Consider the following 27,619-nt stretch of genomic DNA (forward strand, 5'->3'; position numbering starts at 1 on the left):
AGGGACATGGTTTAGTGGGTGGTGGTGTTGGGTCGATGGTTGGACTCGATGATCTTTGAGGTTTTTTCCAACCTCAATGATTCTATGATTCTACCACTGTCGGAGTAGGGCTTAACGGAGGTGTGATTGCCAGACAGCCAGAGCCCTTCTAATGCTCCCGAGTGAGTTCTGCTCGGTAAAGAAGTTGGGACTGCATGTGGGCAGTACTGCCTCTGTGGAGGAGGAATGGCTTCAGGGTTACTGGTGCTTCCAGGTGGAAGCATGCGATCGTTCTCAAAAGCAAGCAGTCGGATAAAAGGTGTTCTGTTTGCTTGTTGATACATAATAGGAAGAGTATATTTTAGGTGGCTAAATAAATGCAACTGTTCTGTGAAATGCTGTATTGCCATATAGAATCAGTGTAGGAGAGTAACCATTTATGTCTTGGTAGCCGAACTTGTAGTGGAGTCTCTAGTGCTTCCTGTTGACTAGAAAGCTTCACTTGCCGCAAGACTGTTTTAATGCTGTAGTCGTTTTGGTGGTAATAAATTCTCTCCATTAAAGGGCAATGGACCAGTGAAAGTTACTGGAAGAATCAGTGGCTTGACTGATGGACAGCATGGCTTCCATGTCCATGAATTTGGGGACAACACAAATGGTAAGATGTCTATCCAAGCTTTTGAGTTACAGCTGTAATGCGATTGCTCAGCTTTAAAGAGCTTCTTTGAGTGTTGCAGCAGCAAGTAGTATAGGTGTACTTGGGTCTCATGATTGCAGATCTGTGTTAAGAAATGATGTTATTTCCTAAGGAATTGCTTCCTCCCATTTAATACTTTGAACATGTTTAGGCTGGTGTTCAAGCTCTGATATCAAGTGCTAACCTAAATATTTTGGTAACCTAGTGTTAAGAAATAAGAAAGCCTTCAACTGAGCCTGAAGTTCTAGAATGAGTAATCTTACTTTATTGAGCTTGTAAGTCTGTAGTAGGTTACTTGACTCCAAAGGATTAGTAGAACATCTAACAGGAGAGTAGCTACTTCATCATTAGTGACTTCACTTCCTCTGGCTATAGGAGGACTACCTTGGTGTGTACTGTATAAGCAACAGATTTAAACTGGCTACTGAAAAAAAAAATCTACTTTTGATGGCTGCATTCTGTTTCAGGGTGTACCAGTGCAGGTCCCAAAAAAAAAAAATCTACTTTTGATGGCTGCGTTCTGTTTCAGGGTGTACCAGTGCAGGTCCTCACTTCAATCCTGAAGGCAAGCAGCATGGTGGACCAAGTGATGCAGAAAGGTGAGTTTAATGTGCTTGGCTTCTTACTGGGTAGCTACTCCATGCAGTGGCCATCTAAGTGCTGCTTTGTGCTTGAGAGGCCGCTTCATGACTGATGCTAGGACAATACCAGAAGAATTCCTGAGGACTTCTAGGGTCAGTTAACAAAGGCTCTAATAACTGTACGGCGATTTGTTAGGCACCTTGGCTCCAAGAGTATGGGTAAAATGTAGTCTTTGGGACATACTCTTGGTTTTTATCATAGCTTGGGGGGAGGAGGAAATAAAGGCTCTTAGTGAGTGAAGGTTCCTCAGGGTATGAGTGGGGGGAGTTCATGTGTTAAAGCCTTATTTGGTCTGTGGTGATTTGCTTCTGTTTCGGGGCCAGCTTTTGACAATAGGGGCCCTAAACTGTCAGTTGTTGAGCTGTATGCAGGCTTGTCATGTGGCAGATCAGGATCATCAATGGAAGGTACTGAAGCTTCAGGGGAGACTGCAAGATCAATACAAAGCTGTGTGTGCCTAGGCATGGTGGCTTTTCATTGAGTTTGCTGGGCTGTTCTTATCCTGTTAGCTTAGGTACCATACTACCTACATACAGTATGTAGTCCTTAAGGGTTGTGTGCGCTCTGTGTAAGTACAGGGTCTGATGCTTATGCTGAATATCTCCGCACCTCAGCGGGAGCTCAGACCTCATTCTTCTCCTGGAAACAGTTTTCGTAGTCCAGTTACCTTCAGGGAGCCCTTGTGTGCCTGAGACCTGATGTCTGAGCTGATTGGGTTCAGAGACTGGGAGGGGGCCGCACAAGAGCTGAAGCGAGTGGAGCTAGGAGCAAGTGTAAAAGATGGGCTGGTCTTGCACAGGTAGGGTCTGGACCAGCACTGTGACCAACTTGGCATTGTGATTAGCTTTTGAATGCTCAGTTTATGTCTAACTGCACCTTCTGTGACTGATAAATTTGTACCTGAGTGATCGGTTGCATGCCAGACCAAGCAAGCTGGCTGCTAGCCAGCTGTCTGGATGACGGAGCACCATGAAATGGTGTGCTCATGGGCTTCACAGGCAGCCAGCTGCTCCAGTGCTAAAGGGCAAAACTGCATGAATATCATGGCTTCTGCTGGTTCTGCTTGTCAAATCCTGCTGCTAGTGTAACCTGCCTGCTCAGGCAGCTGTAGGCTGGGGAATTCCTTAGGGGGGGGTGAGAACTAGATCATGCTTTTATCAGTGTAGATTTGAAACAATTGGACTGAAGCTTCCTGGAAGCTTAAATCAAGCAAATTCCTAAAGGGAAAACTGTCCTTGACCTGATTTCATAGGACTTGGTCAAAAATATGAAATTGGTGCTATGCTGTCTAAGAAGCTGGTAGTCAGCATTCAGCCAGCTGAGCTGGCCGCCCTGCACGCATGGAGAGTTTTAGAAACAAGTTGGTATTCAAGGTTCTGAATCTGGATAGAAGAGTCTTGCAGAACATCATCAACTTGTCTTTTGAGTGAATGTTTTGTTTGGGGCAGATGTGTAGGAAACAATACACTGGAATGGCCAGAAGTTCAGTGAAAACTGAACTGCTTGAAGCTTAATTCTTAAGGGAAGTCCTAGCGGAGATCTAGCTCCAATTAAAAACTGTGTGGTAGAGTATAGTGCCAAGTGTATGGGGGAAATGCCAAGGAAACTCGAATAGTCATCCCTGGTACTGGTTAGAACTTAGCTAGCACTTAATGCATCCCCTTTGACCTGTCACTTGACAAACTGCTTTTACTAATCCTATTTAAACCTGAAGACTGCAGCTGCTTATGGAATAGCTGATTTGTGATAGACATTTAAAGCTCTTAAGAATAGCAGCAGTGTTTACACCAAACCTTGTGTGTGCAGGAAAGGCTTTCACCTAATTTGAGACCTTCTTTGAGCAGAGGGAGATGCCATCAGCATGGAGGAATTCTTGGCTATAAGAGTTGTGCCCTGTTGGCTTGGCTTGTTAGGGAGTGATGGTGTTTCTTTCCCCAGAGTTGATTAACCTTCCAGTTTCAAGTTCTACCTAGGACTGAATTTTAATCATCCCTTGAACCAAAGGAGTTAAAATAGTGGAAGTGTTCAAGATTGACTGGTGGTGGTAAATGAGGGCATATGTGCTGTTTAAGATTAGATGGTGGAGTACTTGAGTGTAGTGACTATGGGTATTGTATTGGCCAGGCCATCACTTAGAAGAGCTTTCAATTTAACCAAGTTTTCTATGAGTTTCTCTGTGTCTTTGTGTAGGCACGTGGGAGACCTTGGCAATGTGATGGCTGAAGGAGGAGTGGCGGAAGTGGAAATGGAAGACTGCATCATTTCTCTCAGCGGACCACACAGCATCATTGGACGTACCATGGTGGTAAGTGTCTTGGCACCTACTTGGGTGCTTTAAGGAACTCTAGAGCAATCTTGCCAGCAAGCGGAGACTCTTTCTGATGCTGGAGGCCAGTCCCTGGTGTTTGTTAAGAACTTGTAGTGCAAGATTTCCCACGTGGGGAGTTCTTTGAAGCCTTGCCTGAAAGTCCTCTGTATATTAGTATGGCACTTCACTGCCATGAGATCTTAATTTTCTGCCTGCCTTCCAAAGATGTTCCTTTCCATTTAACTTCGCCTCTTCCAGCTGTGAGTGATTAAAGCAACCGGATCTGAGGAAGGAAGTGGCAGTCTGGCACAAATGCCATCACTGAAAGGCATGGCAACGGGCGCTTCAGGGCACCGTTCACTAGTACTAGTACTGGTCTGGTAGCTGCTGGTGTAACTTGTGCCATGGCATCCCTGGGAAGGAGGGAGGCAGAAGCTGAGTGGACTTGGCCACAGAGGAGCGTTGTCAGTCTTGCTCCCCTTGGGACTCCAGCGTGTGCTGAGATAGCTCTGCTCCTGCATGAAATGGGCTTGGACTGATGGCCCAGGAGCAGGGAGACGTGTCGTGTAGCACTTCAGATGGCGCGGCTGAGGCACTGCACCCTTGGTGCAGCGGTCAGCCTTGTGTTGTAAGGGGGACCTTGAATGTCAAGTCCAAGCTTGCTCTTGGACTAGTAATGACTTTTTGAAACATGGGGTTTTGGTGACTTCCGGTTGAAACAAATTCAGCTGAAGGCAGCTCCTCTTTCTAGAGAAGTCTAGTCTTAAGTTTTTAGCATGAGTATCAATTTGGCATCCAGCATTACATGATTACAGTATTACAATAGGTTCTCTGTTGTGTAACACCTGCTGGTAGCTGGCAATGCTGCTTCTCACTGCTGCTACTAATGAGTAGTGAAAACTGTTGATTTGCTGTGCAATAACATGAATTAAGGTACCTTCAATTCTCTTCTAGGTCCATGAAAAATGCGATGACCTGGGTAGAGGGGGAGATAATGAGAGCAAATTAACTGGAAATGCTGGACCTCGTTTAGCTTGTGGTGTAATTGGAATAGCGAAGAGCTAAGTATTGTACCTGAAATGCTTGAGATGACAGTGATAAGTGGGCTGTATTTCATTGCAAATGCTGTACTTGCCCTTCCTTGTGCAAGCAAAAGATTTACCACTTAATCTCACTACTACTCTGCATTCTCAGTATCACTTAAACTGGTGGAGACTGACAATTTTGTATGATGTATATTGTAATTAAAGTGACCCTGATGGGATGTCTCTGTAGTATTCTGCTAAAGCATCTGCTGTAACCATTAAATATAATCTTCAGTAACTGGAACTCCTGTTTTGTGTAATGGAAGACATGTAGTAGCGACCATATCCTGAACACCAAAACTTCTTGTGCACTGTGTGATTTGGAGGACTAGCCTTATGAGCTCTAGCAAGACTACTCACCAAAGAGCAGTGGGCACTGTATGTATTGGGGCTTCCTCCTGGCAAAGTCGCAGCACTTGTAGGTTTCAAACTTGTGTAATAAACTTGCTGGGCAAATACACCTTGGTCTTGCTGTCTATAAAAACAAGCAAACAAAAGAAACCCCTACCTGCTGATAGGCTAACATGAAAAGTGGGCCTGGACTTCATCAAGTCAGTAGTTAATTTGTGAGACACTGACAGCACCCAAGTAGCAACTTGGGTAGTTGGGTAGTTAACTACTAGTTGGTAGTAACTACTTGGGTAGTTACTCCAGCTAGTAACCCTGGAACAACTAAGACCCGAGACCAGTCAGTGTGCAAGTAACAAAGTTTGGCCTATGTTTTCCTGGGGCAGAACCCCCTGTTCCGTGGTAATAACCTGACACCTCTGCACATTACAGCCAGGGGTTTTATGTACCGAAGGAGGACTGCTGCTTTGCAGAAATGCCTTCTTGCTGTAAAATGTAATGGTGTGTTTATGCTTGTGGCACTCACATGTGACTGCAAAGCATGCCTGTGTGTGTGCATGGTGGGGGAAGCCTTAAGCATGTAGAAAGGTCTGGCTCCAACGTGTGTCCTTGTGCCTCGTCCGGGCCTCTGGCTGTGTGGCTTGGATTGTTGTGGGCAGGTGTGCAGTGAAAGTCTGAATGTGCTGGTGAAGACAACTTTTTTTTTCAAGCTATGCAGGAGTGTGTCGTGTGGAACAGGTCTTTCCTTACAAAGGATTTACATAGCCAGAAGTTCTGTATTTGATTTCATAAAGCTGTTCAGCAGTGTCATCACTGTACACTAATGCCAGCTTTCGTTATTTTCTTGTATGTACCTCTTAAACACAGATTTCCAAGTCTTTTAATAGAGAAAATTATGAATTTTAATGAAGACTTGTATCAACATTCCTTTATCTTGTACATAAGAGATATTGATGCAAGTAGTTGGTTGTAGCGTCTAGACACCCAGACTCCAGTGTAGTGTGTTACAAATGGAATGGCTTTTGGTAGTGTAGCAAGAATACTGTAAAAACACTTTAAACTTACATTCACTGCAGGTGGCAAACAATTGCGTGTACAGTCTCTACCCACCTGTACCTCTTGCAGTGGATTAGTCTATGCTCTGATGCAGCTGCTGCAGCAGAATTAGGACAGTGATGGCATCTTCTGGCTCCCTCCTTAAGCACCAGGGGGTGTGGAACGCTGAACACCCACAAATACCACCATCACCTCTCTGTGTTTCAGAAGTTCAGAGGACAGTTATGTCGGCTCCCCTTTCCCTAAGGGGGAAAACCAGCAGGTACCCGTCTACTGTAGGTCGAGCTGTAGTGGAACGGGAGCTCTGGCAGCTCTGTGGCTTGCCTCCCCTCCCAGCCGTTCCCAGCGCTGAACCTTGCTGCTTTGGAAGCCTGGTACGCGGGGATCTGGACTTTCAGACCTGTTTTCTCTTGTTGGGTTAAATGCCTGATGGCATGCTAGCCTAGAAGTCAGCGCTGTACTGAAGGATGTAGAAGTAGCGCTCGGTTTACGTACAAGTCATTGTAACTGGCAGGCACAGGCTCAATAACCAAGGTGTTAACTGCGTTAACAGTATTGTCTTTATCAGTAATGGATGCTTGCACTGAGCTAATTGATCTTCCAGTGCAAATTCGCAGCTTATTTTAAAGCCAGAAATTTGGTAGTTGTACAAGGGTGGGATACAGTTACTCTGGTGATGCTGTAAAGATGATGCATCGCCAGTAGGTTTGTTATGCAATTACTGCTTCAGGAGGCAGCAAGAAAACTGTTCTGCAAAGGACGTCCAAAGTTTTCGTAGGCTTTGTTTTCCATTTCCTAAAAAGGGAAATGGAGAGAATGTGAGGTGGCATTTGTGTGAACAGGTAAGCCTTCCGTCTCGTTCATTCTTGTCTTCAAATCTTTTAATAAAGTGTATTCATTTAAAAAATCCTACCTCCTTATGGAATTATGGCAGTTTTTACTAAGACGAGTCTTAAACGTAAGACGGAAACGTCCGGCTTTGTATGAAGAACGTTAGTTCCGCTGGCCCAGCATGAAACAAACATTAAGGACACAGGTTTTAACACATGGAAGCTGAATTCACTACAAGTATGTAAACAGGTTTTTTTCTCTCTTTATTCTGCTATTGCAAGAACATAAAAATATATGTCCTCTCCCCAGTCCATAACTCCACATTTGCTTTCCCACCCCTCCTCCCTCCCCCAGAAAAAAATCCCTCTGCCGCAGAGCAGCTATGAAAAGGTACTGATGTAAGAAAGCAGCTGCCCTTCGCTTCGGGGGGGAAAAAAAAAAACAACCTTAAAAGTAGAACACACCTGCATCGAGGAGAAAAAAAAATAAAATTAAATATGCACAGGATTCACACAGTTTTTCCACCCGGCTTCTAGAGTTAAACAAGCTTCAACTGAAGGCCTGGTACCACCCGAGCCCGGCGGCCTGGTGCGCTTCGGGGAAAAAAAAAAAAAACACCCTTAAAAGTAGAACACACCTGCATCGAGGAGAAAAAAAAATAAAATTAAATATGCACAGGATTCACACAGTTTTTCCACCCGGCTTCTAGAGTTAAACAAGCTTCAACTGAAGGCCTGGTACCACCCGAGCCCGGCGGCCTGGTGCCCTCCAAGCGATCGATGAGCGAGTACGTTTAAGGGCAGAACTGCCAGGGCTCCGACTCCGCTCAGTACAACGCGGCCGCCTTCCAAAACCGGTTGCGCCTGAAGGGCCGACCACCAAGAGCTAGTATTTGCCCTCTCAAAATTACTGAAGTGATAGGGGGAGAAGATGGTAAAACTTACACGCGTACAGGAAAACGCACTCTCTGTCCATCAGGCCGGTAGGTACACCACTAGGCGGGTAAAAATTTTAAACCTACCTCTTGCAGGATTACAGGAGGTGGACATCGTTAACTCAGACAACAGTAGCAGCCCAGACTTGCGCGAATGAAGAGGCAGCCTTTCAAAATCCTCGAGCACCCTCCCGCCCCCCTTCCTTTTCCCAGCCCCATTTAAAAAAAAATAGGTTAGCGTTTTATGTCGTGTTTTGGCGTCTTTGATTTCTCTTTCACCCCGCTTTCCAAAAAGCATCAATGGACAACAAGTACAAAAGATGCTGAACCGGCGTGCTTCCTAGCCCACCACACACAGTAATTTTATAACATCACAAGCAGAGCAGACTAAATATGTCTGAGGGTGTCCACTTCTTTTTAAAAAAAAGGCTAATCAGGGCAACAGTTACCACAGAACCAGTTGGAGGGGGGAAAAAAAAGGAAAAAAAAAATCGATTGCATTGCAAACACTACACAGTTAACTCTTCAATTAACATTTTAAAACCACTAACTTGTTACCTAGTCTGGTCAAGTAATCATTAAAATGCAGCAACCTAAAAATCAAGATGACTATTACAAATAAAAATTTGCTTCTGTGAATAGCTACACAAACAGATGTCTTTCTTTTAACAAATATAAACAAAGCAGTCTAATTTAGACTCCAGTACAGCGTTAAAACAGTTCAAACTTTAAGATGTTGAACACTCCTTTTCCACTTCAGTGCAGCGTAGGAAGAATAGCACACGTTAAAGTTTGTTACGAAAATAGAGTTTATTAAAAACACATCCCTATTGTTTTGAGGAGCTTTCACCGTTACCTTTTCTTAAATTAAAAAAAAAATAGAAAGCACTTCTACTTCTGATTTGTAAACTTTTTAAAGTCAAAACTTTAAAAAAGTTACAGCAAAAATGGGTAATATTTTAATCATATCTTCAGTATTTCATGTTATGTTGTGGCTATTTTAAATAGAAGGGAAGAAATCAAATTGCTTACGATTCCCCACCAACTACCGAGGGGCTGTGATATAAGCAGAAGCAAATATAATACAGCAGACTGTACAACTCTAAAGCTCTACACTCCAACAAATGTCACTGTCGTCTTTCGACAACTTCCAGTCTCTAGCGAGGAGCCTCCGCCGCTGAGCCCATATCCTTGTCCGCTTGTTCCGCAGATGAGGTAGCCTGGGATGTTAACTCTTCAACAGGTTTTACACCTGTAGGTTCAGACTCTCCCGCAGCAAGTTCTGAAACAATGTCTGCGTCTTCCATTTTGCCGCTATGAGATTCATGGTTTTTGTCGCCATCTGCCCTGTCTGTCATCTCCGGTTTCTCCTTCCCTCGATTTTCTTCCTTGTCTCTGCGAGACTCCCTATCTCTAGAATCTCTCTCTCTGTCTCGATGGCCGCTGGACCGCCTGTTTCTGTCCTCCAAGTCTCTGTGTCTATCGCGCTCGGGGCTTCTTCTTCCCCAGTCTCGCCTGTCACGATTACCAAGTCGCTCGTGATCTCGGTCATCGTTGCGGTTACCGTAGCGCTCACGATCGTTTTCTACCCGATTTCCAAAAGATCTCCTTCCAAACCTTTCCTGGTCTCTGTTAGGCGTGAACGTCTGCCTGTCGTTCCTAAACTGCCTCCCATCTCTGTTATCCTCGGGTCCGCCTGGCCCCCCGCTTCCCGGCATCCCCCCAGGTCTCACAAAGTGACCCGGCGGCGGGAAGGGGGTTTTCATTCCGTGGGGGGGAGGCATCCCGAAGCCCCCTGGCCCCGGCGGGGGCCCTCTGTGCATCATGTGGGGGGGCATGTGTCGCGGTGGCATCAAGGGAAGGGCCCTCTGTGTGGGGGGGCTTGTGTCGCGTGTCGCGTATCAAACCAGGCCGGGCACCTAAGAGGCCAGTGGATGGAGTCTGCAACCCAACAACGGGGGCTGGCGGGGGTGGCGCAACTCCTTGAGTGCCTGCAACAAACACACACACACACACACACAAAGTAAAAATCAGAGGCTGGCAGGAGGGAAAAAAAGGCATTTTCACAATTTCAAAAACGTCCTGAAATTATCTCACAAAACGAGTAACACCAAAATCGGCACGGGGGGAAGAGAGCAGCCTGCAAAGCCTCCTGTGCTGGCTTACATACTGTAAAGAGAGCATCGTCTTTAAACGGATGTTTGTGTCGCGCTAGAAGTAATTAGTATTGCAGTGGTAGTAACTAATCACTTATGCTAAAGGCTTCCTTCTGTGAAGAAGCCATTGCCATTTTGCAGGTCAGAGCTCCTCCTGACCTCCAGCTCAGTGTCTCGTTTCCTCAACTGGCTGCTGACGGAACACCTTCCTAAGAGGTTATGCTTCCCAGGCTTCTCATTAAAGACACCTCACCTCCCCTAGTTAGCTTTAAAACATTTCTCCTCTACTACAAACACTGGGGAAATCGTATCTGGCCAAAAAGCTTGAGACTTGAACTGGTCCTCAACAAGATTTTGGACGTGCAGAAGGGGCGGCAGATACAGTAAGCTGTGAAGGGAGAGGTAAGGTCAGAACAGGGCTGGAGTAGGAGCAGGAAATCACAGAGTTTTCAATTTACCGTTCCAGAGAAAAGGGATACAACAAAGTTTAATTTTAGTAGAATAAACCTTGCAACGTAAACTAAAAGGAAATGCAACAGGCGATTTCTGGATTTTTTTTTTTTTAAATACAATATTCCATCCTTCATAGCACATATCCAACACCAACTATTTTCCACCTTTATTCCTGGACTCTTGTTTTTAGCATGGTCTTCGTAAGAGGAAAAAAAAATTAACTCTCAAAACGTACCGTTTGAGAAAGCTCAGCCCAAAGCTTGTTGACATCAACACAACGAGCCAAAACGAGCGAGGATTACCGAGCTCCAGATGAGGACTTCATACCAGTAAGCGTGCGCCAGCTTATCTCGTGTGCCTCCTTTTGTTTGAACTAGCAACGCTATTGTCTCATGTTCTCTGTAGCCTTTACACTGGATCTATCTGCTCTTCCTGCTCACCAGCAGTTATTTACCTGACCATAAGCTCCGTATCTGAGAAAGCACGTGTTGGTTTTTAAACTCCCAGACTGAAATTTAAAGGAATCAACAGTTGCCAGCAGAACGACGACATATCTCTCCTAATCCATCCCGCGTTCCTCTAAATAATGTTTTATTTCCACATATATTAATAATAATGAAAGTTAAGAAGGCAGGCTACGTAAAATTTTCTAACTCCCGCCCTGGGTAAAACTAGAATGTGAAATAGCTATGTAAATTAATACTAGAATTAAATACTTGGCGGTGTCATCAGTGAAAACTGCACCTAGATTTCAGCTTCATGAGCACAGTGGAGCAGACACCCCAAATAACCTTCCACTCAGCTATCGTAGCTTCCTTCTTCTTCCATCTGATTTATTTAGCATTTCTATCCCAAACACGCCTGAGCCTTCTGAAGAACATACAGGTTGCCCTTTCATCACACCACTTCTTACGCTTAAGAACATCTCTAACAGAAACCTTTTTATCCGAGTGCTCTTTACGTTCGTATTAGAAGGAAATTGTATTTTGCCAGTCAGGAGAACTTGGGTAACAGAGATGGGAATATCCTTCCAGTCCATGGTATCATCTTACCTTCCCCTCCAAGCAGTCACTTTTAAGACACGGCTCGATAGTCACACTCTTTCAAAGAAATGTTCCAGCAGCAACAGCATATTTTTTCCGCGGGTTTTTTTTTTTTCCTTTTCAACTTTAAAATGCACAGCCCTCCCCCTCCTCCTCACCAGGACTTAAGTCACCTAGTGTAAACTCCTCCCGTGACTTAGTACTATGGATCTGACAAGACAGACATATGGCTAACGGTATCTTCCAAGAATGTTATTCTGCTGAATTCTGAGGTTTGGGGCTATTTTTGTTGATAAGTAAATTCTTCCAAAGAAGATTAAAAATAAGGCAGAAAAGAATAACTGAGATCTAAAGAGCTGAAGAGGATAAGCACATGCTTCTGCTCTACAGCAGCAGAGTAGATGTGGGTTACAACAGCGTGAACGTGAGGCGAGTTGAGTTTTTTTAAATTTAACAAGTATGAGCAATTTAATTCCTCGACCTTATTTCTACACAAAATGCAGCACAGAAGCAGCATAATGGTATCTGAAACTCATGCTTCTGCTACAGCAGCAGAGTAGATGTGGGTTACAACAGCGTGAACGTGAGGCGAGTTGAGTTTTTTTTTTTTTTCCTTTTCAACTTAAAATGCACAGCCCTCCCCCTCCTCCTCACCAGGACTTAAGTCACCTAGTGTAAACTCCTCCCGTGACTTAGTACTATGGATCTGACAAGACAGACATATGGCTAACGGTATCTTCCAAGAATGTTATTCTGCTGAATTCTGAGGTTTGGGGCTATTTTTGTTGATAAGTAAATTCTTCCAAAGAAGATTAAAAATAAGGAAAATGCACAGCCCTCCCCCTCCTCCTCACCAGGACTTAAGTCACCTAGTGTAAACTCCTCCCGTGACTTAGTACTATGGATCTGACAAGACAGACATATGGCTAACGGTATCTTCCAAGAATGTTATTCTGCTGAATTCTGAGGTTTGGGGCTATTTTTGTTGATAAGTAAATTCTTCCAAAGAAGATTAAAAATAAGGCAGAAAAGAATAACTGAGATCTAAAGAGCTGAAGAGGATAAGCACATGCTTCTGCTCTACAGCAGCAGAGTAGATGTGGGTTACAACAGCGTGAACGTGAGGCGAGTTGAGTTTTTTTAAATTTAACAAGTATGAGCAATTTAATTCCTCGACCTTATTTCTACACAAAATGCAGCACAGAAGCAGCATAATGGTATCTGAAACTCATTCTCTTTCAATCTGGACTGCATCAACAGGGTAGCTGAGCGCTTTTTCTTTCAAATCAGCCCACTCGAAGTTTGAGGCTGAAGTACGCTGTAGAAAGAACTATTAGTTTCCTCGCTGTGCTGACAAATCAGGCACCAATTAAAAATTTACTCTCAAAGAGCTGTCCAGAAACACATCCAAGTGTACTGAAAATGCTCAGTAAAATTAGTGGCAGAGCTTGCACGTGCAACGTCTAGGAAAATTTAAAGCCCTTTGTTGTCTTATATAGGGCAAGACAGTATGTAAAATTTAAAGTTTGTCAAACCCGAAAAGAAGTACCAGAGCTCCTACTCCTAGAGAAACAACAAAGTGATTTAATGACCATCTCGTACCTGTGCAGACGAGTGACGGAAGTTATCTGCCCCAGCCTGTATTTTATTCATTTGCTCGTAACCGCAAACATTTTTGTAGTAGCTAACCTCGTCTTCTTGCTTATGGGTATGAAATACAGCCACCTCTTTCACCGGCTGCTTATTCTGCATAACCTGGCTAAGACATGGCTTTTAATACTGGAGATATAATCCTCAGACCTTACACCTAATATACTACTCTGTTCAAATGTGTAAAAATATAGATTGCTTTCACAACTTATTTTTATTTATAACTTTTACCAGTGACGCACAGTGAAGGGTCCTCAGAACTTGTGCAGAGTGTTTACTATGAAGAACGCTGATGCAAGTGTACTAGGAAAACCCATCGCCAACCACGAGTGTTGTTTCAGAGGTGCAAGAACAACCACACAGTGTCAAAAGTTTCAATTTCATTTTACTCGTAAGGCAGCCCAAAATGCTATAGCTGTCCTGAAGAAGTGTCTTCTATCCAGAGAGGTCACAGGAGTCGTCCTTACTGTTTTGATAAATTAGGTAAAAAGCCAGATTTCCGTGTCACTAATTCCATTTCCGATTACCTTCTCTTCTGGCTGGACAAATCCCATGTTCCCTTGTGGTAATTATCAGTGTTACAAATGCTAACAGAACCGTAGCATCTGATTTTTCTTTCAACTGAACTCTGCTCAGTAAGTGCATTACGGTGTCTCTTATAATGCGTTAAATTACTTCTCAGCTGTGCTGTTACAAGAAAGCAAGCGGAGGAACGGTGTTTTCTGTATCTGACAGAGCAATCCTGCTTCAATACACCTCCGTTGCAGATCTGATGGAAATATATATATATATATATGAGAACAAGAAGTCAAAAGCTTACGATTCCAGCAGAACGGGCTAAAGGCTTACACTTTGAGTTTGATGCTGATGTTCTGCAACATTTAGCACGTCGCGTTAATTCTCCTATCGCTCTCCAGTGGGGAACATTGCATCTTAAAACCAGAACATTAAATACTACCAGGAAATTCTTGAAAGAGGGACGATGTTGTAAGTCTTGTGTCTTTTTCTGGAGTTTGATACAGAGTCCTTTAGACCAGGCCAAGACTGTAAAGGAAGAAGCCTAAACTTAAGAGCCTAAATATCGACTCACAGCTTAAAATGACTTGCCATGAATACCAGCATTTTTCAGGATAGTCAGTGTCCATCACTGAAGCCAGTGGGAGCTTGCTCCTATTCGTGTAAGATGCTTAAACAAGGATGTAAGAGTCAAACTACGTTATGTGTACAGTGTTGGGTTACTGGCATTGAGACTTCTAAAATTCCTGCTTTATAAAACGTAAACACTAAACAGACCCAGGTCAAGGGAATCATCAAGTCAAAACTGAATTCCATGAACGGTGCTTGAGAGTTCACGTTCCCTCACCTCTGAATTCTCCTTCAGTAGTAGCATGAAAGCAACAGTCATATATATATAATTAGCAAACATGCAGTGTTTGTTAGGCTTTTAAAATGGGCTATCACAAGAAATTTGGAAATGTATTAGGTTTATCACTGTTCATAGCCTGTATTAATAAAAAGCTCATCCTTCCTGTGAAGAAAGTATCCACTTTATAATACAGTAATACTCTGATGAGCTCAGAGAATATTGTAGTCTGTCTTTTTTAATTTAATGCAGATAACAAAAAGACCATGTAGTTACTTAAGAACAAACCAGCAAGGGAGAAAAAAGTAATAATTCAGCATGCATTAACAGGAAATGAATACCAAGTTCGATGAGAACTACAGTATAATTGATCTTTGATAATATGTAATTATCATTGTAGGAATTTTGGTAAAAAGAGCACTAGACCAGAACCTACAAACTGCAATATGGCGTATTTAATCAAGATAATAGATCACAGAATCTGGATATTCAAAACATAGCATCTGCAACAGCAGTTTATTACTGGTCCAAATTACAGCATTTGCTCAACACTAAGAACAAGTTGGCAAATCAAAAATGATTTAAAAGCCTGTCACTTTCTGCAATATGCACACGTAAAAGGAGTCTAAAAATATCTGCTTTGCAGATCATTTAAAAAATGACATATGAGCACACACTCACAAAACCAGTTACAGTCTGGATAATCTTGTTCAAATTAAGAACAAGAAGCTATAACAGCAGCGAATATCATCAAGGATACAACTAAATCAACACAACCTGAGGGTGTTTTTTAGGAATAAGCACAAAAAAATTCAGACACAATGTCCATGAGGGATCACTCCTCTGAAGCACAAACATGTCTTTGTTGGAAGCGATGAAAGAATTACATTGGAGGAACGAATGAAATTAGTGGAGATGAAACAGAACGTAACTTACATTACTAAGAAAGCATATGAAATCTTACAATAATCAATTTAGAATTACTTTGTAACATATCTTCCATATAAAAACTGAACAGATAGATAGATAAGCTTCATTTTGAAGTTACAGAAATTAGAAAAGAGCTCCTGTGTTTGTACAGATTACATAAGGTGTTCTCAAGCAAGGTTAAGTTTAGATTTCTATGACAGTCTCTTCAGAGGAATCTTCGTTCCTTGAATTCAGCCTGCTGAAGTAAGTTCTTCTATCCTGCCCAAATATCCGAAGAACATTTCTTCATTCTTCATGTTACACTACTCAAGCCCCTTCACCCCTATTTCCCCAAGCAGAGTCCTCATGACATACTTCATGATGCTGTCAAACAAATCTTTCTTCCACCTTCTTATCTCAGCTTGGAGAGCCACATCATGGGAACGTTTAACGAGCAGTTTGAGGACTTCGTGAGAAACCAGTCACACGATCAGTCATCTATTCAAATTGCTAAACCATATACTTATGAACATGAGGTCCTTTAGCCTGAAGCATTTGATTTCCCTTGTCTGCGCTTTCCCATGGCTAACTGAGGGTGATGCTGTACCTACTCATCTGCTTCGTCCAGTTCATTTGCCTCTGACCTGTACAAGACTGTAGGTCAGACACTACGGCTACCTTCAAATTGTCAAGCCTGCAAGCACTTCTGGGCGCCGGGACCGGGATGCATATGTGGACTGCATCTCATGTCCGCACACGTGGTGAAACCCTGGCACACTCCATTTCCCATGCTTGGATTTCCCTAGGAGTGAAACCTGACACACAGAATAAAAAGGAAGGAATGACGATGCAGCCTGGCCAGCTCTTGAACTCAGAGGATGAGGAGGGCAAGACTTCAAGGGACACTTCTTTGCTATCTAGATCAGCATGAGGGGTGGAAAACATCACCTCTTTCATGTTTTCCTTCCAGCCTAAGGAGAGACCAGATCTGGACTCTCACACGCAGAGCTAAGCGCAATTGGTAAGTGAATCAAAGTGGTTCCAGGAAGACAGTTTCATTTGTGTTAGCTTACTGAAAAGTTTTAAAAGCAAAGACAACGGATATTAATCTTTTACCTTTAATCATGTCAAATATTATAATCTGTTTCTTCTAGTTTCCTTGTATCTTATGTCAGATTGTGAACAGTCCCCCTTAACTCCGAAATGTCAGGATGGAAGGATTTTACGTAACTCCTTGATTATAAATAACTTCTTGAAATAAGACACTCATCAACATAAAATGCTATGGCTTAAGTAAACACACAGATCTCTGAGCTATTACTTCAGGACTACTCTGTAAGCTCACACACGCGATCTTATAAAAAGAAAAAGCTCTCCTATCCCCTTGTTGATGAGACTGAACGTTGAGAAGTCACTCTGACCACATGGACAACCTTACCTGCCTCAACTATTCAGTAAACAAGTTAATAAAAACAAAGGCAAGTTCTTGATCTTCAGATTTATCAAATTCAGCTTCCTTGAATTTGTAAGAATAAAAAAAGCTACTGTCCAAGTAACTAATGTGGGTATGTAATTTACTTCACTCCCATCTTAATTCTGTAAAACCTTTTTCTTATGTGTATAGCGATACAGCAAACTGCAGAGTAACTTCATACATTCCAAAGGCTTGGAATAACACGTTCATGTTATGCCGTACAAGACATAGCACCATGAAACTTCAAAAATCTGGTAATGCTGTATTACAATTACAAAAAGTGTAACTTCATCATTAAGATGTGAATGTCTTAAATGTATAGTCCAATAATCCTTATCACTACAAAATTCTCTCAATCTATGGTGTCACCGCAGATTTTTTTTTTAAGCTTTTCTGTTTGCCAAGTGTCCAAGATACTCTGAAACAATTAGCTGCTGGTTTTGCATATCTGCTTTCATAGATTTTAAAAAGCAGACTGATTTTCAGAGAGAAGCAGCTCTTTGCTTTTTGAAAAATGCCTTTTAAAAGGGTCTTACTTCGAGTTTCCAATGTGAAGGACCCAAAAATCACTAGTCACGGCTGGAAAATTTAGCCATCAAATCCAATGGAGCAGTAAGCTCTCAGGGAGACAAATCTTTGGGTTTTTTTCAGTGCACACTGTAAAGTTCTGGGCAGAAGCACACTAAAACAAAATTATCTTTTTCATTCACTTGTTAGGCTCTCATTTAGAGGTCCAAAATCCCATAAATGTAATATTCTCACTAAAATTTGTAGGAAACAAGTCTCTTGAGTATATTCTTGACACTGACCCACAAAAGGCCGTCCTAAAATAAGTATTTAGCAAACCTCTGTAACATTAAACAGTATACACTCTCTTTAAAAATCTGACCAAGTTCATATCATGTTGTGAGAAGTAATTTATGTAAGATATCCAAAGTTAGCTTGGTTTTGCTAGTCAAAATACCATTTTGTAATATTTAAATAAAGTAACATATTGTTAAAAAGGCTTCAAAACCTGTAATACTGCAGGGCTGAATAAAAGCTTTTGTTTTTTCATTTTATTAAAATAATTTATTCCATACATAAAAAGTATACCATGTTTTCACAATTTAAAAAATACACTAAAAAAATTACTGTTTCTCTCTAAGTTAATTTTATACATGTAATAGTCAAGTCTAAAACACAGTTCACATGTCATACACATGCTTTGTTATAAGTTAATTTTCTATATGGTATAAACCTCAATTTGTTAGAAGTAGACAGCATTTCGTTCTGTCCTGAATTTGTAACGTAAATGTTACGGCTTTTTTGTTTCTTCAGAAAACAGTTCTTCAATAATAAAAAAAATTTACTGCTCCTTCTGTGCAAAATCAAGCCTCTAAAAATTATTTAAAAGCCACAGAAGGCAGAAATTTCAGCAAGTTTAGAAAAAACTGCTTTACTTTCCCATGAACTGTAAGTCAGTAGCAAAATCATAATCGTATTTTAAATTCAGGGAACAATAAACTGAAGAATATATACAAAAATGAACTTACCAAGAAGTGGAATAGCTTGGGTGACAGGAGCAGGTACATTAGTAGGTGCTACAGGAGGTGGAACAGTCCCATATATTTTGGAACTATCGGTAGTTTCAGCATTCCCTCTGGATCCAGAAACCACTGTTGGGATGGGATTTCCTACAGATGAATCTTTTGTAGTGTCTTCATTCACACCAGTTGCTGTAGCTAAGAAACAATGCATTGAGAGATTAAAAAAAAGTCAGCTTTTCTGCTTGCACGATACCTTCCTTCTACTGCCACTTGCCCAAGATTGAAACACTTACAATTTGGGATGTTTACTGCCGGAGTGTGAGGAACAGATACTGGAGGAGTTATAGGTGGTGGTGGTCCAGGAGGAAGAAAGCCTATAAAAAAAAAGTATGTATTAACACTGAGTATCACTTTACCAAAACATACTTGTGCAGTTTATATGGCAGATGCTTTTATTTGCTATACGGTTAAAAAAAGGATTTAATATTCCTAAAAATAGATAAATATACCTGGGGGTAAATGCATTGGGTTGAAACCAGGTCGTAAAAATGGAGGCGGCGGCGGCGGTGGCACTCCAGGAGCAAATCCAGGAGGTGGGATTCCTAAAGGTGCTGTGAAAGCAGGTGGTTGGAGTGCACCAACCACAGGAGGACCTGATGGATGTGGTGGAACCTAAGAAAAAAGGAAAGGGAAAAATGTGTTACCTCAAGACTGAATGGACTATTTGTTGTTCAGCTGTGGACTGCTGTCTTCTGTGCCCTGTGCATCAAAACAAGAAAATTTAAGCTACCTTAAATTACTCTGCAACAAGCTGACTTACATAACTGTCTAATTAGCAGTCAAAGAACTCCTACAACTTAAAACATCAACATTGATCTTGTTTGCCTTTGTTCTTAAAGAAAAAAATTATTCTCTGTGGTAAATTGATATTAATGCATGCTGGTAATTCATCTAAATATACCCTTTACACAGTAGCTGGAATTAATTTTACCATCCAGCATGATACACTATAATGCACACAACTTTGGAGCAATTAAAAACCTCTTCTTTTTTCTTTTTCGCTACCTGAGTTTGCATATTATATTAGAGTGACTATTGCTTATTTTTTAATTCTGATTTATATCAAGCTCTGAATGAAAACTGATTTAAATTAAGTTGGTCCTTAGACTCCTATTTATGTGCTTATACAAAAACTACATTAAATGTGTGGGAATCAAAAGGAAAAAAGTTTAATCAAAATACGCTCTGCATTTAAAATTGATTTATTAAAGCAAAGGAGAGCTCTGTACTCAAATGATCGTAACTGACTCACCTCCATGACTATCAAAATTTCAGAACTACTACACCACGACCCTTCATAACTCATTTTTTATTTCTAGATTAAAGAAGGAAAAGCCTTTACTGTTTTATTCTCAGAACTGAAAGAAGTGGCATTAAACCAAAGTAAGCTAAATATTCTCCTTAAACCTGGAGAAGATGCTAAAGCTGCCAAGCACCTGATACCACTTGAAACTTCTGTTCCAAGTTCTTTACTAATGGCTAGGTTAGTGAGCTGAGGCACATTAAAACTTGTACTATTAGAATTTTAAAATCAATTAATTACAACAGGCTTTAATTCATTAGGCTTTAGTGTAGACCACCACTTTTTATTTTTAGTTTTAAACTGGTCATTTATTGGTTTATAATAACCTGCTGATTAGGCCTGGCCTGAAGTTAAGCTAACTGAGCAGGATGTGAGAAACTACTGGATGTGGCACGAGCAATTGCCAGACGTGACAGATAACAGTGTGAGAAGCTGACAAACATTACAGACAGCACCATGAGGGATGGCTGGATTCCGCAGGTCGTTAAGGGGGTGTTACGTGAACAACAGCCAAACTTCAGGAGAGAAGTAGAAAGGAGCACTGGGGACCTTCTAGGGACTAGGACCTTGCAAGGCTAACAGTGCACAGGTAAGCATATCTAGGCGTACCATATAAGGCCAAGACTACCTACATGAACATTAACTTTGAGTAACCCTAGAGGCGTTTCCATTAATCACAGTTAAAGCTTTAGAAAAAGAGCTCCAAAACCACGGTACCTAATAGCCTCAGTAGGTCTTTTTGTTTGTTTTACAGGGCACTCCTTCAAAGAACAACAACTTACAAAATTAGCTAGACATAGCGACAGATCTGTTGATCGCAGTAATGTTCTGTGAAGCAAGCGTTCACGTATAGAGTGTGTACGTAGCAGAAGGAATTGGGGGGGGGGTATCAAGAAGGCAAAAAGGTTTAAAAAAGAGGGGAAACTTGGTAAGTGCTGTCAGTCCTTAAGTAGTTAAAAGCTGAGAAAACTGTGGATGAAGCATGTGTACGCAATGGTTTCAGAAGGTATAATGCATAGTAAAGTATTATGATGGAGCCAGAATAGAAGTAACATCAAAGGAAGATGATTTAGATACATATTAGAGGATATTCATACCTAATTATCCAAGCTTAACTGCTGTACTTCATTTTTTCTAAAAAGTTAACCATCTAATACGTAATTGTAAGTAACACATTAAAACCTTTCCTTTAAGCAGAAAGAAAAAAGGAAGGCGGTAAAAATCTGTGCATAAATGTCACAACATCTAATTTAAAATACAATTTGAAGTATAAAGTTTCTCTGTTTGTTAAAGAGATGGAACCAATGGCTAATAAACATTGACAGATAACAAACACAGAGGACTGGTGAACAGTTTCAGAGTAATAGCTAATGAATTGGATAAAACAAAGTAACAAACATGCTACTGGCAAGACCCTTCATTAATGGGAAGACAAATATTGGGAAAACTTGGTATTTTATTAGCAACATTGGAAACTGGAAAAACTAACTTCTCAATAACTGTAATGCAGACTGCCACGTGCATGTCAATGAACATGTATGGGGTATGGCCTGGGTCCAGGTACAACCATTTCTTACTGCACACCTCCCAGACTGAGACTTGAAGGAGAATCATTGGCCCTGCAAACTAAAGGAGCACAGTCTACCTACAGTGCTCCAAGACAAGTAAATATATATTTAAGCACACCTGCAGTCTCCAGCAGGAAGACTGCAAAGGAGGAGTCTGCCAGTTTCAATAGGAAGGGTATGGGATGGATATTGGACCAATGCACAACTCCCACATCTAGTTATAGGGAGAAGGAGCACGTGGGATTGAGAAATACATCAGGAAATTTGGGAGGTACACACTCAACTTGGACTGTTTTCTGGCTGAAAACCCATTAAATGAAGAAAAGGGACTTTGGGTTGGATTGGGAAACTTACGGAAAGGGTGGCCACAGCAAACCCCCTGGACTTCAATGTATAACCCTGGCAAAGCCTGAGCCATGGTTCACTGTAAAAGAATGGCAGTTTTGGTAGGGTAACACCAAGCTTTGCCAGGAGAATGGAACACCAACTGCCCCAAACCTTGTCAACGAATGGGCAACACAAGTGATATCACAAGTGCTATTAACTGAAACTGACTCTCAATAACCAAGAAAGAGACTTAAGTTGATCTTGGACACTGCAATATGACTTAAAAATAAACACAGACCTACCCTCAGAGCGGACCACTGAGGTGGATTACTCAGACCTGCAGGAGTGGGACCAGATTCAGCAACAGCTCAGAGATCTGAATCTATAGGCAAGAAAAGGGCTCACTCCAGCGCACAAGGCAACAGAATTATTCCACCTATCTTGCCAACAACCCAGGACCCTGCGGCTGAGAAGATGCTGTGTGCGCTATTGAGGCCAAAGAACCAGACTTACCTATGAAGGCTATCACTCTTAGAAGGATGTTATCAATTTTAAGTGCCTTTACTATATAGAGGTTGCATTCATGGGTCAAGGTGATACTGGCAATAACAGGAGGTCAGTCTGCAGTTAGTTACACCGCTCACAGGTAATGTGTCCAGCAGAGCAGGGCTCCATCCCTATGCGTCCAGCCCATGCAGGGGGGTAGCACAGAAGGCCCGTTCAGGCTCTACCAGAGAAAGGAGTGATGCAGCTCCTTCCCATCCTACCTTTAACCGTGGGATTGTTAGGGCTGTGGGCAGATCACAAAGCTGCTGCCTAGGCCCTGGCCTGAAGTTAAGCTTCATGAGAAAGGGCATTAAGTGCATTATGGGCATGAGAAGCTACTGGACACAACACGAGACACTGCCAGACATGACAGGTAACAATGTGAGAAGCTGCCAAATTAGAGATAGTGGCATAAGGGATGGCTGGATTTTGCAGGTGGTTAACAGGGTGCTTCGTGAGCCACAGCCAAACTTCACAGATAACCAGAAGGGAGCACTGGGGATCTTATGGGGAAAATGACCTTCCTTGTGAGGCCAACAGTGCATAAGTAACCATATCCAGGAATACCATACAAGGACAGTATTACTTAGGTGATCGTATCATAAATAGCAGGGTAGGGATGCAGCAAACCTGGGACCAACGTGGAAAAAAATAATTAGGGGAGAGTTGTTTACTGGGAGGAGACTGGAGCTGAGAAAGGGAGGAGAAAGCACGATGCAAAGGAAGGTCAAGAAGTGAGAAAAGAGAGAGTAAGTTACGGGAATCATGCAGTCAAAGCTGTTTGGGGTTATCTGTCAGGCAGCGCTATGCTTGATCACTGCAGCCTGAATCAGAACAATGCATAAAGCCTGTTCTGACATACCACATGCATCAAACCTGCTTCTCCAGTCAGAGGGACCAGGGTGGGCAGGGTGCTTTCCATGGCTAACAGGGGAGCAGCCCCACGGACCAGTCGAGCAACTTGGTATCACTGTACTGGTGCCCATTCCGGGCTGGACAGCATCAGCAGCTACCCAGCACTCTAACAACCTCCCCACCTCTTACAGTCCCGAACACTGAAGCCAAATACAAATGAAAGCAGTTCTGCTTGTATCAGAGGACAAAAAAACATCAGCTAATTAAAATGCAATAGTACTCTACAAAGTTATTTAAACAAAAGAAGTGGAATATAAAGAGCTTTTTCCTTTAGGCATTAGGTCACATTTGCATATTACAAAACAGGTTACTTTTACTACTAACACCACTAACATCATCACACCTGAACTTAATTTGTAAGATTTAAGAGCTATTTACAAATTATTAAACTATTGTAATTTTATGGCCAGAGAAAACAACTGAATTGGTCAAGTATAAGACAGCATAAAAAAGTTCATAGCAAAACCAAAGATGAAGACTAAATACAGTTCTCTGATCCTGGCCTGAATTTCTGAAGACACAAGTTTCTTTGCCATAGTAAAAAACTGAAGCTGATGAGGCTGAGACAAGCAATCAGCACACTCTGTATATTCTGAAACTGGTTGTTTTTTTCTTTACGCTTTCTTTTTCAGCATGGATTTAAGGAAAATAAAAAAAATCACTAGTATTTAATACAGTTAATGGCTATTAAAAGTCTCAAAAATTAGAAATTTGACTTATGTGTTCATTTACAATACCTTACAGCATTTCAGGAATTCTGTGTCAAAACAACACAAAATTCAACACACTATGTTCTCAAATCACATAATTGGCTCAATTATATATGTCTTCACATAATTTGAGTTCTTGATCTTTGCTGAGTGTCTACCATATTGTAGTTCATAAATCACATTTCCTCAAGATGTAAAATAGTTTTATTCACACTTCCTCCCATTTGCGAGAAGGTATACTACTATTTTAGCAGTGACAAGAAACTTACTATAAAAGTAGTAATGCATCTGTCAATAAGTAAAGCTAAAAGAAATACAGATTATAAAACGCTGGAGGGAGTAATTTTTATTACATGTTACTTAAACTAATGGTAAAATTCCAGAGTGTTCTTTTAGCGAATGAATATACAACGTCAGCTTTGACTAAAGAACCACTGTAACAGAAAAGAAAGAGTATGGAATTTTTTACATTAAATTCCCAAAGGCTGTTCAAAGAGAATATACACAATATGAACAAACATGAAAGCAATGTGCATATTTTAGAAGGTCTATAGCTTATTTAAGCCGACAGTGAGGAAAATTAATTAGGAAAACAGAAAAAAAAATTGCAATCATAAAACTCAGAGGATGCAATTCAGCCCATTAATAAAAAGAATCTACTGCAATAATTTATCCGGGACTGAGAGAACAGATACTAGAAGTACAGTCCTACAATACTTCATCGTATTTTCTCCCTCTCTTTAACTTATGCATTACCATACTGAATTATTATTTAAAGTAAGTTTTTGTTTAGATATCCAGAGCAAATGAGAAGCAACTCTCACCTGTGGAGGAGGTACTGTTATTGGTGCAGGCATGGGAACGGGAATTGGAACAGGTAAAGCTTTAGGTATAGGTGACACTGGTTCATTATGTGTAGCTTCTGCACCTCCATTTTGAGCTACTTCATTTTCAGACTTCTTGGGAATCCCCTTCCACTCTATACAAAAAAAAACCCCAAACATACATGTATCAGCTCAGTAGAAGCGGACAAGTAGTCAAGTACTGCCATGTAAAACTACCATGCTTTGTGATGTTTACAAAAATGATGCAATTGAAAATATTCAGATAATGAGAAGCACAGAGCTAAGAAGCATTTAAACATATTTCTGACAATAAAAATTCCAAATTACTTTAAACACAGTACAGCAAATCACTGAAACATAGCAAGTAAATTTATTCCTTTCATTAGTCATTTAACAATTCTTTGCACTGACAGCATTTATACATGCCCATGACCCTGAAACACGTTATCTGTAACAAAAACAGTAAGGCTGTTTTGGGACAAGCTTTCAACAGACCCATTCTATTGCTCTCGAGCAAGAAGGCAGCAGCTTTTTCACTAATTTGAGGAGTCACTTCTGAAAAAACAACATTTTCAAGTCTTGAACAAGGAAAAGGAGAATACAACAATAAAGAATCACAGCAAAGTAAGAGAAACATCAAATACAGCTTTAAACTCATTTTACAGAAGAAATATGGCTCCTATTGTTTGTCAGAACTTCCTGGGAAAAGACAGCTAAGCAGAAAAAAGGGATCAGTGAAGAGACATTATGGGAAAGAGAAAAACATTGAGAAGACTGGAACACATTGAGGTTATGTTTATCATTCGTTAGACTTTCATTTAAAATACACACTCAACTTATTTTTGTGTATTTATCATGAAGAGATGCTACTATGAAGAATAACCACCACCTAATTAGGGCAAATTGGACAGAATGACAAAACCCTGAAATAACGTTTCAATAACTAGGCAGCACACCACACTATGGTTAAAACCAACACAGTAGTCTAGAGTACCAATTCAAAGAACTTAAGGCAATTTCAATTTTTAAGTACTGCATTCATTTAATATTACTTTCAAAATCAAAAGTCAGCACACTAGCGACTATACTGATTTGAAGCCTGTAACTGATTTGAAGCTACTGATTATAACAGGTGTCATTTTCTTAAATCAACCATAGAAGTCTGATATTTTCACTGCTTACATACAAAATAACAACAATTCTATTAGGTCCCTATAAATACAAGACTTGCTAAAGGAACTGAAAATGTCAAAAATGTGAAAACTATAGGCACTTTTTTTAGAAATTATAAAGTTGCAATCAGCTCAGTTGCTACACAAGTACTCCAAAGGTAGGCTCCTGTGCTAGGAGTGCCTTGCACAAATGGGGCGGGGAAGCTGGCTCTGGGACTAACAAGTAAAACACACCTGCATTGTGCATTACCATCAAGGGCAAACACCAGCGCAGCTGACAGGTCACCTGGTATTCACGTGCATTTTTAGCCCAGCCTCTTGTAACACAGCTGCACAACTCCTGATGAGGGACTGTCGTTAACTGCTTAGAGGCTCTCTCCAATCTACTGGTTACACATGCTGCACTTCCTAGCCATTTCAAGGATTTTATATGCACCTCAGATTCATGAAAGTCAGCCACACCAACTTCAGGACACCAGCACAAAGGACAATTTTTAAAAGCATTTAAGAATGTAGCAATACTTTACCTGGACTAAGAGTTTCGTTGTCCAACATTCCTCCTTCACAGAAACTTTCAAGATCTTCAGGTTTCACTTTGTCCCATGGTATGTAAGTAACACCTAATTCTACATCCCAATACTGCTTGTAATCTGGCTTTATTCCTTTATTCAAAGCCCATGCAATCTTGGGGGGGGGAAAGTATATGTAGTCAGTAAAATGTTTCCATTTTAAGGGATTTAATATTTAGTTCTCACAAAACAGCATTACCATTTGAGGCTAAAAAGCAAAAAGAATACTCTAATTGAAACAGCAGGAAAAATAGGTTAGTTACAAGACTCTGAAATAAGAGGGGTTTTTAAAGCAGACTTAGTTCTTATTTCTTGGCTTGACTCTTGCACACAATTTGTAAAAATGTATAAAGGCAGTTTCTTCAAATGTTCCCCAGTCACCGAGATTAATTCTATTTCCCTTCAGAGGACAGTGTCACACTCTAATATGATGTTCTACAAAAGGAAGAACTTCACTAATGAATGCGTTCTTCCTTATTTATTAGTACTCTTTGTAGGATTATCATATATAATTAAACTCGGTTATAAGACAAATAACCAGAAACAAGAAAAACATAGTTACAGTCCACTGTAATGACTAAAAGGACACCATTTTTGTTGGTTAAATAGACAATTATTGGCAATCTTTCAAGGAAAGTGATACAAGTTCCACTAGTAACATTACGGAACAGGAAGAATACTTATCAAGAAAAAAATTAAATTTACAGAATACCATATTCAGAATACGTAAGTCTAAAATACCTAAAAGTCTAGAACAGATGAAAAAGGATTACAGTAGTTACAGTAACTTTAGAACAGCTTGACATTTTCCAAGAAGTACCTTTATAGATTTCTGATTGACTTTGAAGTTTCCTCGGCTCAGTTTTTGTAGGGCACGGTAAGCATCTTGTCTGTGAACCATTACAATATAGGCACATCCTCTAGGCGGTATCATCTGTTTGTATTTTAAGAAAAAAAAATTGGTTTTGCTAGCACATTAGCGAAGTAATGAACAACATACAAGTGTTCAATTACAGTAAGCTGGAACATCAGCAGGTGTTCCAAAAAGGACTATGGAAGTATGAAAGAGAATGTTCGTTTAAGAGGCTAAGATAGCCATTATCTTCTGGAAATACAAATTTCTAGTAAATTAAGATCAACTTCTTAT

At 40.9% G+C, this 27,619-nt stretch overlaps 2 protein-coding genes across 2 annotated transcripts in view; one reads left to right on the forward strand and one right to left on the reverse strand.

Moving 5' to 3' along the window:
• The window catches only part of SOD1 (superoxide dismutase 1, soluble), a 9,763-nt gene extending 4,808 nt beyond the window's left edge, over window positions 1–4,955 (forward strand). The window contains exons 3-6 of the mRNA XM_019473035.1: window positions 544–637; window positions 1,206–1,275; window positions 3,509–3,623; window positions 4,581–4,955. Of these exons, the coding sequence (XP_019328580.1) occupies window positions 544–637; window positions 1,206–1,275; window positions 3,509–3,623; window positions 4,581–4,691 (390 nt within the window). The 3' untranslated portion in view covers window positions 4,692–4,955. The remainder of the gene's footprint in view (window positions 1–543; window positions 638–1,205; window positions 1,276–3,508; window positions 3,624–4,580) is intronic.
• Window positions 4,956–8,671: 3,716 nt separating this feature from the next.
• Window positions 8,672–27,619, reverse strand: part of SCAF4 (SR-related CTD associated factor 4) — a 36,767-nt gene continuing 17,819 nt past the window's right edge. Inside the window, 8 exon segments of the mRNA XM_019473072.1 lie at window positions 8,672–9,767; window positions 9,769–9,871; window positions 18,464–18,652; window positions 18,751–18,831; window positions 18,967–19,129; window positions 24,711–24,865; window positions 26,431–26,587; window positions 27,293–27,406. Coding sequence (XP_019328617.1) covers window positions 9,038–9,767; window positions 9,769–9,871; window positions 18,464–18,652; window positions 18,751–18,831; window positions 18,967–19,129; window positions 24,711–24,865; window positions 26,431–26,587; window positions 27,293–27,406 — 1,692 coding nt within the window. The 3' untranslated portion in view covers window positions 8,672–9,037.

Source organism: Aptenodytes forsteri, unplaced genomic scaffold, assembly GCF_000699145.1.
Source record: "Aptenodytes forsteri isolate BGI_AS27 unplaced genomic scaffold, ASM69914v1 Scaffold2, whole genome shotgun sequence".
NCBI lineage: Eukaryota > Metazoa > Chordata > Aves > Sphenisciformes > Spheniscidae > Aptenodytes > Aptenodytes forsteri.